This window comes from Rana temporaria, chromosome 5 (genome assembly GCF_905171775.1).
Source record: "Rana temporaria chromosome 5, aRanTem1.1, whole genome shotgun sequence".
In the NCBI taxonomy this organism is placed as follows: domain Eukaryota; kingdom Metazoa; phylum Chordata; class Amphibia; order Anura; family Ranidae; genus Rana; species Rana temporaria.
In genome coordinates, this window is record NC_053493.1 from 186118356 (window position 1) to 186136280 (window position 17925).

Genomic DNA, 17925 nt, shown 5'->3' on the forward strand with positions numbered 1-17925 from the left:
CCCCCCGCGGTTTCCTTCTCTCCCCCGTGCGTCCCGATGTTTCCTTCTCTCCCCCCGTGCGTCCCCCGCTGTTTCCGTCTCTCCCCTGTGCCCCCCCCCCCCCCGGAACTGTCAGGATGGAGAGCGGCTCCTTACTGTTCCGAATGGACAGAGTCAGCGATGACTCTGTCCATTCACAGAACTGAATCATCGTAACCTGTTGATTACAATGTTTCAGTTTATGAATGAAGAGAAGACGCTGTCTTCTCTGCATTCATTTTCAGCGCAGCTGATGCTGCTGAGAAAGGGACAGGGGAATCTGTATCCCTAGTCCCTTTCTCTGTCTCAAAGGGGAGATGTCAGAGGTCTGTTAAGACCCCTGATATCTCACCAAAGCCCCCCCAACAGGGTTGATTAAAAAATAAAATAAAAATTGCAATAAATAAAAAAATAAATAAAAAAAATGTAAATGGTAATAAAAAATTCAAAAACACACTGACAATCCACTACCCCCCCTCTAAAAAAATAAAAAATAAAACGCCACTGTAAAAAATAAAAATAAAAAAAAAAAAAGTAAAAAAAAAACAAACAAAAGAAAAAAACGCCACTGTCACATCACATTAAAAAAAAAGAAAGTATCGGTATTCGGTATCGGCGAGTACTTGAAAAAAAGTATCGGTACTTGTACTCGGTCCTAAAAAAGTGGTATCGGGACAACCCTACTTTTCGCCTCTGCATCTTTTACCGAGAGTCCTCCAAGTTCAGGACAGAGAAGACTTCTCTTATCTTAATAACCCCTTTTTGGCCAAAAAGGCGTGGTTTTCGCTTTTACGGAAGCGCGCCCCCTAGCGGCTTTAAAAGACGAGGACGTCAGAACAATTGAGCTACTGTGCCGCCGTCAATTGATGGCGGCTGGTAGAGTGGTTAAAGAGCTGCATTTTCGAAATTCGGAATTTCGAAAAAAAAAAGTCGAATTTTTAAGTTTTCGAAAATTCGGAATTTCGAAAATTTGAATATTCAAACATTTTATAAGCATTTTAGAATTTTAAAATTTTCGGAATTCGAATTTCCAAAAATTCTAAAATGTTAAATTTTAAAATTCAAAAAATTCGGAATTTTAAAAATTCTATTTTTTTGATTTTTAATTTTCGTTTTTTTTATTGGAAAATTCTGGAATTTTGAAAATTCGAAAAAAAAAAAAATGGAATTTCCGAATTTTTGGATTTTCCGAATTTTCATATCTCTGGATCTCTGAATTTTCGTATTTCCGAATTTTTGCAAATTCGGATTTTTGAGATTCGGAAATATGAACATTTTTCGAATATTAGAATTTCAAATTTTTTAATTTTAGATTTAAAAAATACTAAAATTTGAAAATGTGTTTAAAATTCGAAATTTCGAAAATTTAGAATTTCGAAAAATAAAAAAAAATTGAAAATGGGAAAAATTCAAAAATACGAAAATTCTGAATTTTTACAATGTGGAACTTTTGACTTCTTTAATTTTCGGATATTCGAAATTTAAAAAATTCTAAATTGTAAAATTCGAAAATCTAAAATTTGAAATTTCAGAATTTTCCGAATTTCAGAATATTTGTTTTCATTTCATTAGTTTTTTTTGCTTTTCTCGGAAATTCGAAAAATGTGTTTATTTTTTTGCCTTTTCAAAAATTCAGAATTTTTGAATTTCAGAATTTCTGAAAAAAGCAAAAAAAAAGAATGAAAAAATTTTTTTTTTTCGGCAGTGCACATGTCTACTGAACCCATTGTAGGAAAGTAGTACTAGCTGCCTGTCGTGCACGTTTATCTAAGGGAATGTTTTTTTTTTTTTTTTTTTTTTTTTTTTTTTTTTGCCATCCGGGGAAGACTGAGGATCATTAATACTGTAGAGCATCGATAGTCATCAGCATAGAACGGTAGCTTATCCTCCAGTGACCCCACCCACAGGCCATTAATGTTTGGAATGGTATGAATAATGGAGGCCAAGGGCTTCATGACCAAGGTGAAGAGGGACAACCCTGTCTCAAATCCCTGTGCAGAGAGAAGGGGTTGGGAGGACATTGTTGGCAAAGACCCTGGCGCTGTAGGGGCCAAATAAAGAAGCTGAATACACCAAATTAAGTTAGGACAAAAACATGTGAATAAAGTTACCCAAAGAAACAGCCACTCCACACAATCAAATGCCTGTTCAGCAACCAAAGAGGCAATGACTCGGGTACCAAGATTGTCCCGTTGGACTGAAAGGTGGGTGAACAAGCATTGGAGAGTAAAGTGATATTAAAGTCTTGTTTTTTGTTTTTTTCCGTTAAAAATAACAAAGATATTCTTAACTGCTCAGTGCAGTGGTTTTGCACTTAGCAGCCCAGATTGCCCTCTTCTCGGTTCCCTCTTAAATGTTCCTGGCCCCACCCTCCTGTTGAGTTCCCCCACAGCAAGCCGCTTGCTATAGGGGTACCCGAGCCAAGCTGCAGCTCCCTGTGTCTATTCAGACACTGAGCCGCAGCCTGGCCCTGACCCCTTTTTCTCCTTATTGGCTCACTGACTTTGACAGCAATGGGAGCCAATGAGGAGGGGAGTCCCGGACAGCCGAGCCTCTCATGCAACATTGCTGGATCTAGATGGACCTCAGGTAAGTAATAGGAAGGCTGAGAGGGGATGCTGCACACAGAAGGCTTTTTATAGAATGTATTAAGATAAAAAACCTTTTGCCTTTACAGCCACTTTAATATTGGTCCCCTTCCCCTTACTGCAAAGTATATTCCCATGGGCAGTAAGTTTAAAAGGCTAAAAATAAAACCTATGTGGCTCACGGCCAAAGTTAAAATGGCTATAAATAATAAGAAAATTACTTTAAGAAAATATAAAAATGAAGTAACACTATCATTATTTAACCACTTGACCACTGGGCACTTAAACACCCTTAATAACCAGACCAATTTTCAGCATTCGGTGCTCTCACAATTTGAATGATAATTACTCAGTCATACAACATTGTACTATAAGAGATGCGCTATAAGAGAAAAAAGACTGAAAATTCTGTAAAAAAATATGAATTTTTCTTTGTTTCTGTTATAAAATTTGGCAAATTAATATTTTTTTTCTTCGTAAATTTTGGCCAAAATTTATACTGCTACATATCTTTGGTAAAAATAAGTACAAATTGGTGTATATTATTTGGTCTTTGTGAAAGTTAGAGTCCACAAGCTATGGTGCCAATATCTGAAAATTGATCACACCTGAAGTACTGATCTAATTTCTTGAGACCCTAACATGCCAGAAAAATACAAATACCCCCCAAATGACCCCTTTTTGGAAATAAGACATTCCAAGGTATTTAGAAAGAGGCATTGTGAGTTTTTTGAAGTTGTCATTTTTTCCCCACAGTTCTTTGCAAAATCAAGATTTTTTTTTTCTTTTATTTTTTTTTCACAATTTTCATATTGGCAGTTTTTTTCTCACACACAGCATATGCATACCACAAATTAAACCCCAAAACACATTCTGCTATTCCTCCCGAGTATGGCGATACCACCTGTCTGAGACTTTTACACAGCGTGGCCACATAGAGGCACAACATGCAGGGAGCACCTTCAGGCGTTCTGGAGCACCCAGGCCAATTCTGACATTTCTCTCCTACATTTAAAAATCATCATTTATTTTCTAGAAAATTACATAGAACCCCAAAACATTATATGTTTTTTTAGCAAAGACCTTAGAGAATACAGTGGCGGTCGTTGCAACTTTTTATCTCGCACTGTATTTGCGCAGCGATTTTTCTAACGTGTTTTTAAAAACAAATCAGTTTTGTGCTTAAAAAAAACAAATCAGTAAAGTTAGCCTAATGTTTTTGCATAATGTGAAAGATGAAGTTACGCCGAGTAAATAGATACCCAACATGTCACCCTTCAAAATTGCACACGCTCGTGGAATGGCGTCAAACTTCGCTACTTAAAAATCCCCATAGGCGACGCTTTAAATATTTTTACTGGTTATATGTTTTTAGTTACAGAGGAGGTCTAGGGCCAAAATTATTGCTCTCGCTCTAACGTTCGCAGCGATACCTCACATGTGTGGCTTGAACACCGTTTTCATATGTGGGCGGGACTTGCGTGTGCGTTCGCTTCTGCATGCGAGCACACGGGAACTGGGGCGCTTTAAAAACTATATATATGTTATTGTTCACTTTACTTTACTTTATTTTATTTTAGTTTGACACGTTTTTCCGCAAAAAATAAAACATTTTGATCACTTTTATTCCTATTACAAGGAATGTAAACATCCCTTGTAATAGGAATATGGCATGACAGGTCCTCTTTACAGTGAGATATGGGGTCAATAAGACCCCACATCTCACCTCCTAGGCTGGGAAGCCTAAAAAAAAAAAAATCCTGTCTTTGATCGTAGCGTTGAGTCGGTAGAAGCAATAGGGGGGGGGGGGCGTATTGCGGGGTATTGTGAGGTATTGTAAAGTATTGCAGAGTATAGCAGGGTCCATCCCACGGTCCCCCTGTCCATCCCACGGTCTCCCTGCCCATCCCCATGTCCACCCCACGGTCCCACTGTCCCCCTATCCACCCCACTGTCCCTCCCAGGGTCCCCCTGTTCATCAACCCCATCCACTCCACGGTCCCCCCCTCCACCGCACGGTCCCCCCGTCCATTCTACTGTCCCTCTGACTACTCTGCGGCCCCTCTGACCACTCTGCAGCCTCTAACAGGGCTGTGGCAGGGAGAGAGCAAGCAGTAGTGGAATAGGGCAGCCATGAGGTGGTTGGTGTGCTCTGCTTTTCCTAACATTCACCTGGCATGGATTAATGGCCATCACTCCTCAGGACTCTCTGCAGGGGGCACTCTGGAGGTACTATCTGTGTGCCCCCAGAGTGCTTCCTTACTTTCTCCAGAGTGCCCCCTTGCATGCTTCGGAGTGCCCCACCACCAAGGTGGTATAGCAGTGGCTGACAGACTATCAGGAAGTGGTATTGCACTCCTCTTCCTCCTCTCTCCGCTATACACTCCGCACTCCTCTCCTGTACATATTACCCACCGCCATACACTCTGCATTCCCTATTTAACATTACCACATTATGCACTATATAAGTCATCTCAGACTCTCTTTAACACCCCCTTTAAGCCAACATTTAGCGCAATATTCACCACGACACGATTTGTGCGACATTCTGTTGTTCTTCTTGATGCCTAGGGGAGTGATCTTGCACTCGGGCCCGCTGATTTCATACGCCCCTGCCCCAAAATGGCCCTGAATGGCAGTTTGGAGATGTGGTCACCCTACGCAGAGGTAGTGAGACCGTCAACAGTAAATGGCTTCAAACATGCTTGGGACAAACCTAAACTTATAGTCAGATAATAAAGGTAACAGGAAAAAAATATAAAAAAAATTTAAATAGGCAGACTCGATCTACTTTTTCTGCCATAACTTTTCTATGCCAAATATTAATTTTGATTTTTCTTATGTTCATTTACTTTCCAATTTGTTAATTGACCCTCTAGATTGTAAGCTATAAGGAGCCCTCTGGTCCCTCCTGTATTGTATTGTAACTGTACTGTCTGTCCCCATGTTGTAAAGTGCTGCACAAACTGTTGGCCCTATATAAATCCTGTATAATAATAATAATAATGTTGGCATCAGGTTGTTGACAGGGCTATCCTGGGTATGCATGTGGTGTGCCATGGTGGGAACAAGGCCTTCAAGATAAGAAAGATGTGTACACAACTCTTTCTGAAATTTGTTTAGGAAAATTAGAATCTAAAGCAGCCCAGCTGCTGAAACAGAAAAAATATTTAGCCTACACTGAGAAATCTCGATCAGGTTGGCTTCCGGTTTCTTCAGTGGTTCCTTGGCAAAATGCCTAAAAATTGCTCAAAAATTGCATACCAGCCATCAGGTTGATCAAGCTTGCCTTTTACTTACACAAAGTCACAGGTTTTCATTGTATACCATTATAATTGCTGGCGTCCTAACAACCTATGACATCGGGCACCTGCATATTATCCTTGTGTGCCTGTCCCCTGCTCCTTTCCATTAGCACTGGGGGCACATTAGCTAAGTAATGGAGAGAAACTGAGGCATAAGAGAAACACTGGTATACTAGTTGGTACCAGTCTGCTAAAGTGTGTTTGCTTATGTAGCACCCCCTTACTTTCAGTATGGGCACTACGCTAAAGTTAGTGGGGAATGGGAGAGTTATTTTGCTCCCATTCACAATTTGCTAAATTGGGACTTCTGTCATTCCCGAAAAATCCACTGGGTCAGTCTGTGCTCCAGGGATGCGGTACCATCCCTGGCCAGCAGTTGGCACCAGAGGGGTTCTGGCAGAGTACGTTTTCCCCAGCAGCCAATTAGAGGAGTTTTTCCCTCGCTGGGCATGCTGGGGGAGGGTATATCTGTGACAGGTGTCATGTGCCAGGCAAGTTTCGCGGGGTCCCGGGTTCCAGGTGCGGCATCCACCTTTAGGGTGCGTGCATCCATGGACCCTGCCAGCGCGGCCCACCAGGCCAGAATTGCAGGCTACACAAAACCTCATCCGGAGGTAAAAGGGGACTCCAGTGACTTACTGGGTCCCCGGCTCTATTGAAAGGATCCCAGGCTGGGTGCTGTTCGATTGGGGGGTCAGCTTGAGGGGAACCCGGAGGCAGCTTGTCCAACAGGGCTTGAACGAACCAATCGGGGATCTGGTGACCGGAATGTTGACGGGTACGCTTTGCTGTCATCTGGTGACCTATGCTAAAACCTACTGGGAGGATTCGCTCCATTCATCCATTTAGCTCACCTAAAGTAATTGGCCTGCGGCAGAGGCCCTAGAGCCAGGTCTGTGAGAGAGATCTGTTCCTCCCAGCAAATCCAAAGTGACACCTCGGCTGCCAGGCTTGTGAGAGGGGTCTGTCCGGGGGCACTTCACCCACTCAGAAAGAGTGGCGACGAATCACAATTTGATACTACTGAGAGCAGGACTGCTCGGTTCATATCCAGGCCTGATATCGCAAGGTTCTCTCTTTCTCCTCATCAACCTTTTCTTCCCATTTGAAGTTGATGTTGGGCAAGTTGGCCAGGAAATAAAGCATTGGAAAACCCTTTATTCACTGTCTGGACCTTCGCTCACTGCTTTGTTCTCCAACTACACCCATACGCCACATTAAGGTAACTCAATTTGTCGATCCCAATAACAAATCAGCGGCTCCTTCGGGGATAGCGCTACACTTAGAACATCAACATTAGAGGTAATTTATTTTGCCTATGTGTGTGGTGTTGCTGCATTAAGAAAAACGTATAGTTTAATTTTTTACATTTTAGCATGAGGTGCCTCGAGATTGTGCAGAATGTTGAAGGTTGGGAAACACTGACCCTTTGAGAAATGTTAAACTTGCTGTCAGATACATTTGCCAATTTTTCACAAGTACTGAAGATTTAGAGCAGTATATTTATTTGTTATTGCATGTCAATTTTTTTTAGATCACCAACCATGGCTGGTGGATTATTCTCGGTCAGTAAGAAGTACTTTGAGTATCTGGGATCTTATGATACAGGGATGGAAGTATGGGGAGGAGAAAACCTTGAATTCTCATTCAGAGTAAGTAGTCAACCTTATATTTTACGCAAGATTTACTTAAAGGATCACTAAAGTCATATTTTTTTTTTTTCAATAACAAACATGTTATACTTGCCTCCACTGTGCAGCTCGTTTTGCACAGAGTGGCCCCGAACCTGGTCTTCTGGGGTTCCCTCGGCGGCTGTCTCGGCTCCCCCCCGCAAGGACTCAACACTTTCATGCGAGCGAGCTTGCATGGTGTTGAGTCTTTGCGGGCGCGCTCCCGTGATACAGCCGGCAGCCATAGCCGCCGACTGTATCACTCGTCCCCGCCCCCGGCGCGCCGCGTGATTGGATGTGATTGACAGCAGCGCAAGCCAATGGCTGCACTTCTTTCAATCAACTAATGACAGAGCCGGGAAGATGGCCGAGAAGTCTGCGCGTTAACGTAACAAGGACTTTCGAGGGGTCAGGTAAGTAAAAGGGTGGTTCGGGGGGCCTCTAATCGGCAGATGTTTTTTCACCTTAATGCATAGAATGCACTTTTACCTTTTACAACTCCTTTAACCACTTGGTTTCCAGCCCATAGTCAAAAGACGTCCTGTTTTTAAAGATGGATATCTCAGTAACGGCAGCAGCTGCTGCCACAACTGAGGTATCCATGTTTAGTGCCGACGGTCCTGTACACGATAACGGCGGGAAGGTTCGCCGTGAGATCGCCGTCATCGGTGGCGGGAGAGGGCCCCCCCCCTCCCGCCGCTGTCCCGCGCCCTCCGCCGCTTACCGTAGCCGTCGGTAGCGGCGGAGGAGATCGGGACCGTTCGGCAGCTGAGCGGGGTTACGAGTGAAGGAAAAATCTCCTTCACCCGTCCCCATAGCTCTGCTGGGCGGAAGTGACGTCAAAACGTCAGTCCCGCCCAGCATCTTAAAGCAACATTTTTTTTTTTTGTCATTTGAAAAAATGACATTTCCAATTTTTTTTTTTTTTTCTTGCATTTTAGTCTAAATATGAGATCTGAGGTCTTTTTGACCCCAGATCTCATATTTAAGAGGACCTGTCATGCTTTTTTCTATTACAAGGGATGTTTACATTCCTTATAATAGGAATAAAAGTGATCAAATTTTTTTTTATTTTTTTTTTCAGTGTAAAAAGTAATAAAATAAATAAAAATAAATAAGAAAACAAACAAAATTTTTTTTTAAAGCGACCCGTCCCGACGAGCTCGCGCGCAGAAGCGAATGCTTACGCGAGTAGCGCCCGCATATGAAAACGGTGTTCAAATCACACAAGTGAGGTATCGCCGCGATTGTTAGAGCGAGAGCAATAATTATAGCCCTAGGCCTACTCTGTAGCTCAAAAAATGCAACCTGTAGAATTTTTTAAACGTCGCCTATCGAGATTTTTAAGGGTGAAAGTTTGACGCCATGCCACGTTTTTAAGCATGACATGTTGGGTATCATTTTACTCGGCGTAACATTATCTTTCACAATATATAAAAAAATTGGGAAAAATTTATTGTCTTATTTTTTAATTCAAAAAAGTGTTTTTTTTCCAAAAAAAGTGCGCTTGTAAGACCGCTGCGCAAATACGGTGTGACAAAAAGTATTGCAATGACTGCCATTTTATTCTCCAGGGTGTTAGAAAAAAATATGTATATAATGTTTGGGGGTTTTAAGTAATATTCTAGCAAAAAAAACTGTTTTAGTCTCGTAAACACTGAATCTGAAAAACAGGTTCAGTAACGAAGTGGTTAAAACCCAACTTAACTTTAAAGTGGTATTAAACCAAATACCAAAAATGTAATATGTTGCAGCCCATCAGTCGATAGATGTGGCTACATAAGGTTTCTTCCCCCCCCCCCCCCCCTTTGTTATGACCTGGTGATCTGCCAGTAGCACACTTCCCATATTGGAGTGCCTACACTCTGGATGAAGAAGCACAGAGATACCTTTTGAAAAGCAGCATTGTCAATTTGAGGGGATGGTAGTGTTGGATACTCAAGCAGATTTAGATCCAGTAAACACATTGAAGCTAAACTCCGGCTAATACTTTTTAGGCAGTTAAACCAACATTTGTTTTTCCTTTTGTGATGAAGGTTTTGCATAAATGCTGACCATTGTAAGCACCCCTGTCAGTGCCCTGTCAAGCACTCTCTAACTACATCTGTATGACAGCTTGTTCTGTTGAAAAACAGACTTACTGGAAGGATCACCAGGTAAAAATAAAAGAAAGACAGCCTGAAAAAGAAAACTAATGCTACAATCGCATCTAAAAATTGGTAAAATGCAATATGTTTGCTTTTGAGTTTATTACCGCTTTAAGTTTAAAGAAGAACTCCAACTTTTCCTCCCCCAAAACATATGCATTGTGCATGTAAATGAATCACAATCCCGCTGTCACTTTGTGTAACTTGCATCATTTTAGCTGTATAAAGCAGATTTCTGTGTCTGATGTCACTTCTCCTCCTGGATGAAGTTCCCTGACTTCCTGTTTTCTTCCTTTTCCAGTCATGATACTATATGTCCCATAATCCTTTGAGCATCTGTAGTTTCAGGGCGGACTATGTGACTTGCTTGTACCAGCTGTCGGAGTTGATGTGGGGGGGTCTAAGTGGGGTTACTGTGGGTGTTTCTGGGCCTTCATGTGGGTGGTGGAAGGGGAGGAATGGAATTGTTATCCCCCACTCTCATTCAATTCCTCTCTGTGGTGAATAGGCAACAAGCAGGAAGTGGAACTTTAGTCAGAAAATAAAGTGATTCTTAAAAAAAAGTTAAACGTTCTACTTCTACCTAACTGCTCTGTGTAATGGTTTTGCAGAAAGTAGCCCCGATGGGGCTAAGATGGCAATAATGCATGCTTGCTTACGCAACCAGCACAGAAAACGCATGGTAATGCCCACAAAACACGCGTCGCTATCATGGTGTCATTTAGGCTGGGTTCACAGCTGCGTGTTTGCATGGCAACCCACATAGAAAACACACGCTTTGCGTTTCTAAAATGCGTGGCAATTCATGTTGCACTTTCATTACCATTTAGGCTGTGATCTCATCTGCGCATTTCCGAACGCATGGCAACTCACAAGAAAATGCATGCTTTGCCGTGTGTTTTGAAAATGTGTTTCCGAATGTGCAGCAACCTGCAAAAAAGAAAGAATGAATGCTTTGCCATGCGTTTAGAAAATCTGCAGCAATGTGGAGTGCAATTGCATTACCATTTGTTTGCATCTGCATGTTTCCAAATGCACAGCAAGAAAATGCATGCTTTGTCATGCATTTTGAAAATGTGTAGCAATGTGTGTCATGCTTGTGTAGCGGGCAGCTGTTTTTCTCTGCTGGCCCTGCTTTAAATTTAGAGGGTAATCAGAGGATTAGTTACCTCTGACCTATTTTTTTTCAAATTTGGGTCTCTGTTCCAGCCATGGCTGTACTGCAGGTGACCACTATTGTTTGGGGTGTCGGTTCCACCCCAGGCCGAGGGTGGCAGCAGTCAAATCAAGGTGTGTTGGGTATTCTTTCTCAGCAGCCAATCAGTGGGGGTTGATCGCCTCGCTGTACATGCTGGGGGAGAGTATTTAAGGGACAGACGTTGCGGGTTCTGGGTCTTCTTCGTCTGCCCTGGGCAGTCGTCCCACCACCCCTGTGTGTGTGTGTGGCACTCATGGCTGGGGGTGCGTGTTCAGAGTTCCTAGCTCTGGGACCATGTTGGTCTGGAGTCATGATCTGCCAGGTAGGCCCAGTGGTCAGACTGGGTCTGCATTAAGAAGAGTGGTCCTGCGCTGTCCGTCCTAGAGGGAGGAAGCCACCAAATGAAGTACCTGTTCTGGAGAGCACAAGGCTGGTACACTCAGGGAGGCCTGAACTTCATTGAATGACACACTGATACTGAAAGGCTGAGCAGTTGTCGCCCATCAGTTTCCTGAATTCACAAGTAATTACTTTTAGAAGAGATCCGGGTGCTTAATCCTAAAGCAAGAGGATTCTGGACCGAACGTATCTCCACCTTTGGGAAGGTCAGTGGCAGAGACTATACCAAAGTTCCGTGTGACACCCTGGCTGCTAGGACTAGTGAGAGAGGCCTATCCAGGGGCACATTACCCACTCATTACCCACATAGCAGGGCCATTCGACTCCAAAAGGAATGTGTCGCCTGGTCAATTTATAGAGTTTAAGGAATATGTGTTGCTAGCGTTTGGGGTTAAAATGGAGCCTCAATAATCTGCACATCTATTAGTCATGAAAATTGGTGGAAAAATTGCGCTAAACATAAATAATGTGAAACCTGTAGCGGCCAGCACCAACAAAAAACAATGTTGTGTACAAAAGGTGAGAAAGAAAAAGTGCAGCGCTAAATATTGAGTGAAGGGATTCAAACAATACGGTAAGTGGTACAATTCGATGAAACAATTCAAATGGAATTGGACCCAGGAGACACTCACCAGATGATATGGTGAGTGAAAAAAAGGGAAAAAAAATATAACTGAAACAATGTAATAGTGTGGAAATCCACTAGGAGGTGGTGTTCCTGTAGGAAATGTGTGCAACACACTAAAGTGGGTGATGTGACACCTGTAGGTGATAACAAATGGGGTGAACCAATCACAAAGTCCAAGCAAAAAATGTATATATATAGCAATCCGATATCGGACCGATATGTACAGTCTTTGAGAGATGGAATTGGTCGGAAATTCTTATGAAGGAAAAACAAAACGGCCACTCAAAAAGAACTGATGTAAGATTGTCCTCTCTGGTATGCCGATCAGATGATCAGTGTAGATGGTGAAAACCTCAGCAACGATTCACAGTGATATCCAAAAAGATAAATAAATGGATACTCTTACCAGAATATGTGGACATACACGTCAGCGACAGTATGTCGATCAGGCATGCACAAACTCCTAGGAAAAGGTGGTGTTGATGGGAAACGTTCCAATATGTCAAACTTTAATCCCCGGGAGTCGGTAGAATCCGAGCGGCAGAAAAAACAAATCTTGCAGGAGAGATTCACAACCAAATCTTGCAGGAGAAGTTCACAAGCATAAATATGCAGTGAGCGAAGCCGTCACGGAATCATGTAAAGAAAAAAGTGACTCACATGGTGCGGTAAATCCTTAAAAAAGCCTTTTATTTAGGCATGGAAGGCAAGCAAATAAAACAGAAAACTGGATACAAAACATATAAAAAATTGGTAGATAAAAAATAGTACAAGCCGGGTCAAGGGCAAGTACAAGTGATCACGTATTTAAAAATGGCGTCTTGAGCAGGTAGCGCATGGGCTATGTACCCGACATGTTTCGAGCAAAAGAGCTCTTCAACTGGGGCATATCCCATACATGTGCCAAACGCCATCTATTTATGCCTTACAAAATGAAGCAATGATGACACCATGCCTGGAACAGCTGAGACAGCTGGGGGGGGGTGTAACCAATCACAGACCTCTTCATCTAATACCGCCCACTGCTGTCAGCAAAGGACGTTATGCAGTGTGCAGAGCTGTTTCCTGTATGGCTATAGTGAACCACCATTGGTTGCCCAAGCGTCCAGGCGGGGCACGTTGCGTGTCATTTCCGCCCCCCAGCACAGCACATAGCGTCTGTCACTTCCGCCCATAACACAGCACCTGGCGCGTCATAACCGCGTCATGTCCGCCCTTGATGGAGCTGGGAATGCGGCAATCAGGAAGTCATACAAACTATTGCACGCATTGAGGGCGCAGTGTCTGTGTAGTCCAAGACACACGCGCGTCGCCACGGGAACCGCGGAGACGTGACGTGTAATACACGTGACACATGTGCGCGCCGCGCTGGCGGTATTAGATGAAGAGGTCTGTGATTGGTTACACCCCCCCAGCTGTCTCAGCTGTTCCAGGCATGGTGTCATCATTGCTTCATTTTGTAAGGCATAAATAGATGGCGTTTGGCACATGTATGGGATATGCCCCAGTTGAAGAGCTCTTTTGCTCGAAACATGTCGGGTACATAGCCCATACGCTACCTGCTCAAGACGCCATTTTTAAATACATGATCACTTGTACTTGCCCTTGACCCGGCTTGTACTATTTTTTATCTACAAATTTTTTATATGTTTTGTATCCAGTTTTCTGTTTTATTTGCTTGCCTTCCATGCCTAAATAAAAGACTTTTTTAAGGATTTACCGCACCATGTGAGTCACTTTTTTCTTTACATGATTCCGTGACGGCTTCGCTCACTGCATATTTATGCTTGTGAACTTCTGCAAGATTTGGTTGTGAATCTCTCCTGCAAGATTTGTTTTTTCTGCCGCTCGGATTCTACCGACTCCCGGGGATTAAAGTTTGACATATTGGAACGTTTCCCATCAACACCACCTTTTCCTAGGAGTTCGTGCATGCCTGATCGACATACCGTCGCTGACGTGTATGTCCACATATTCTGGTAAGAGTATCCATTTATTTATCTTTTTGGATATCACTGTGAATCGTTGCTGAGGTTTTCACCATCCACACTGATCGTCTGATCGGCATACCAGAGAGGACAATCTTACATCAGTTCTTTTTGAGTGGCCGTTTTGTTTTTCCTTCATAAGAATTTCCGACCAATTCCATCTCTCAAAGACTGTACATATCGGTCCGATATCGGATTGCTATATATATACATTTTTTGCTTGGACTTTGTGATTGGTTCACCCCATTTGTTATCACCTACAGGTGTCACATCACCCACTTTAGTGTGTTGCACACATTTCCTACAGGAACACCACCTCCTAGTGGCTTTCCACACTATTACATTGTTTCAGTTATTTTTTTTCCCCTTTTTTTCACTCACCATATCATCTGGTGAGTGTCTCCTGGGTCCAATTCCATTTGAATTGTTTCATCGAATTGTACCACTTACCGTATTGTTTGAATCCCTTCACTCAATATTTAGCGCTGCACTTTTTCTTTCTCATCTATTAGTCATGACCAAGGAGGACAGATGATGGTTAAAAAAAAAAAAAACACTGATCCATCAGAGTTGCATAGGGATGATAGTCGCGCTGGAAGTCACGTGACTTTCATGTTGTGCTAGTGTATCCAGGGCTATCTATTCAATCCCTCCTAGAATCGGCACAATTGTAAAGGGGTTTCCTTTTTGAATAATACTGTGATCTATGAGGCGGCATTTGAGAGGTTTAAACCCAGAAGTAGTGGCGTTGCTATGGGAGTGTGGGGGGGGGGGGGAGGCTCACACTGGGTGACACACACCATACTGTACTTTTGTCTGCAGCAGAGCGAGCAGGGCACTCAGCCATGTGGGGGGGCTGCCTTTAACCAGTGGCGTTACTATGGAGGTGTGGAAGGGGGTGGCCTGCATCGGTTGACACCCACCAGAGGGGTGACACCAGGGCCACCGCTAAACACTGTACTTTTTTTCTTTATCGTACATCACGGGACACAGAGCAGCATATTCATTACTATATGGGTTATATGGAGTACCTTCAGGTGCAGGACACTGGCAATCTCAAAAACAGGAAGTGCCCCTCCCTATATAACCCCCTCCCATAGGAGGAGTACCTCAGTTTTTACGCCAGTGTCTTAGGTGTTGGTCATGGTTTAGCTTGCCTCCACATCCTTGGGATTAAGGTGGGCTAACCGGTTCTGTCCAAGGGCCTCAGCGCTAAAGTGGTCAGTAACCGGACCCCAAACCAATGGGGTATAGCCCATAATGCTTTTCTTTTTAGAGTAATGTTTCTGTTGCCAGAGTGCTATATGGGCCCAGGACAGTGGATCCTTCATAGGAACCCAGGGCCTGAAGGTCAATGCCCCACGGAGATGGGGGAAGATTGGGCCTCTTGCTGTGCAAAGTCCTGCGGCATGGAGCAGGTAAGTGAGGGGAAACTTGCGGAACTTGGTTCGCAGCAGGTTTTTCTGGGGGGGGGGTGTCACAGTGGGACATGCCTATAGTTATGCGCTGCATCTGGCAAAGTGAGTCACATGTCTTAAAGATAGGATGACTCTATGTGTATTCCCCATAAAAGGTGACCTCCCTGGTAGTATTGTAAAGCATTGAGATGTGTGTGTAAGAGAGCTGTGCTTACCTGCAAAGCCTCCAGGCGATTGCTGCCACGGTTCTTCCTCCTGGAGACAGGACAAACTGCCTCCTCGTGTGTGTCTCCTTCCACCCCCCCCCCCCCCGCCGGCGTCCCTCTGTTGAAGTCAGGAAGTGACGAAACGCGTCAGGGCGTGGCTACAACGACGCTACATACGGACATAGCCTGCGTTCCACCGCGCTCCACCATCCACCAACCTCGATCCAGCGCCTGTCATAAACAGCTTCTGCTCAGCACGCGCGCGGCCCCTGGAGGATTTTAAACGGCGGTGATCGTATTCTATGCTTATTTTTCAGTGATTTATTGTACGGGCACTCACTTAAGGTTGTTAACCCTCTCAAGCCAGGTTCATTTAAGCAATATTGCACTATTTTTGTTTCTTTATTTGTCTTTCATGACACCTTGCTGAGAACTGTGTTTGACGTATTGATACCTGGAGGACCAGATGGTGTACCTATAGAGCTCCAACGTCGCTCTATTGTGGCAATCTCACACCCTTGGTGGGTGAGTTTGGCTACAGAGGTATTTTTCTCTTGAATTGTTTTTGGTGCACTGACACTTAGGAGTCCACTACCTTTACACCAACTGGATCCACTGGGCTATCTATTCTTTTAGTTTTGAGTTGATATATCATCTCACTAGCGCTGTTTATCTTTTGAACTGTTTGTTCACACATTTAAGATACCTACTACCATTACTTTAAATGGGGCTTCCCTGTTTATTTTAACAGCTGCTTATTAGACGACACCTCTCTCACTTTTAGAGGTGTTCTCTCACACTTTATCTGGTTAAACTATATGCCACTTTACACACAGTCACTTTAAAGGTGTTGTTGCAACACTAAGCGCCGGCAGTGCAATAATAGGCCTTTCATTTGCACTCTTCACTTTAGATGCTTAAACTTATTCCTGCCCAGCAGGCAGAAGAATTTTCGGATGTCCCTAGGGCCATACGCTTTACGGTAGATGCGATTAAGGATTCTATCCAGCAAGCGTCACGTTTATCGTTATCCCTTATCCATATGAGAAGGCTCTTATGGTTAAAGAGCTGGGAGGCAGAGCCCCCATGCAAGAAGCTCCTGGTAGGGTTCCCCTTCCATGGAGGACGACTCTTCGGAGAAGACCTGGATAAATACATTCAGACCATTTCAAGCGGCAAAAGTACTCTTTTGCCTACCAAGAAAAAGTTTCAGGGGCCTGCGTTTAAACGACAGTACTCCCCTGGGCAGGGGCCCTCCAATACCAAACAGTATCGACGGCCTCCTGCAAGATCAAACTTTAATAACAAGTCGCAGGGACAGGCCGCCGGAGGCAAGAAGCAGTGGTTTCGCAAGCCAGCAAAACCAGCCCCCAAGCCGGCCTTATGAAGGGGCGCCCCCACCCATGAAGGTGGGGGGAGGACTGCGTCTCTTTGCAGAGGTTTGGGAGGCCAGCATTCCCGACAGATGGGTACGGTCTTCCGTGGCTACGGGCTACAAACTAGACTTCCTAAGGTTTCCTCCTCCTCATTTCCAGGAGTCAAGGGTACCAAACGATCCGGAGAAGGGAGCCGCATTAATGACGGCATTAAATCATCTACTCTCCCAGGAAGTAATAGTAGAGGTACCAGTCCTAGAACAGGGGCTGGGTTTCTACTCCAACCTATTCATCATCCCAAAGCCCAACGGGGATGTCAGGCCAATTTTGGACTTAAAGATGGTAAATGCATACCTAAAGGTCCGCTCATTTCGGATGGAATCCGTGCGGTCAGCAGCTGCCACACTCCAGAAGAACGACTTCATGGCATCCATAGACATAAAGGATGCCTACCTTCATGTTCCAATTTATCAGCCACATCAAAGATTTCTACGCTTTATGGTGGCTTCGCGTCACTTCCAATTCGTGGCGCTTCCCTTTGGGTTGGCTACGGCCCCCCGGGTGTTCACGAAGGTCCTAGCTCCAATCCTAGCCAAGCTAAGGATCCAAGGGGTCACAATCCTAGCGTACCTGGACGACCTCCTAGTCATAGATCACTCGTTTCCTGGCTTGGAACGAGCAGTGGCCCTCACGGTCCAGTACCTCGAGAGGTTCGGCTGGGTCCTAAATCGAGAAAAATCAGCATTCCAGCCCACAAGGCAGTTGGAATATCTCGGCATGAGGTTAGACACAGCACAACAAAGGGTGTTTCTACCTCTGATAAAGGTCAAAGCCATCAAGGAATTAATCCTACTGGTTCTAAGCAAGAAAGAACCAACGGTTCGCCTATGTATGCGGTTACTAGGCAAGATGGTGGCCACATTCGAGGCGGTACCGTACGCCCAGAGCCACACTCGCATCCTGCAGGCAGCCATCCTGTCAGCA

At 44.1% G+C, this 17925-nt stretch overlaps 1 protein-coding gene across 2 annotated transcripts in view; it reads left to right on the forward strand.

The window, feature by feature from the left end:
- The window catches only part of LOC120940528 (polypeptide N-acetylgalactosaminyltransferase 12-like), a 276779-nt gene that overhangs the window by 202546 nt on the left and 56308 nt on the right, over positions 1 to 17925 (forward strand). For both annotated transcript variants that reach the window (XM_040353447.1, XM_040353446.1), the window contains exon 5: positions 7446 to 7563. In XM_040353447.1, coding sequence (XP_040209381.1) covers positions 7446 to 7563 — 118 coding nt within the window. The remainder of the gene's footprint in view (positions 1 to 7445; positions 7564 to 17925) is intronic.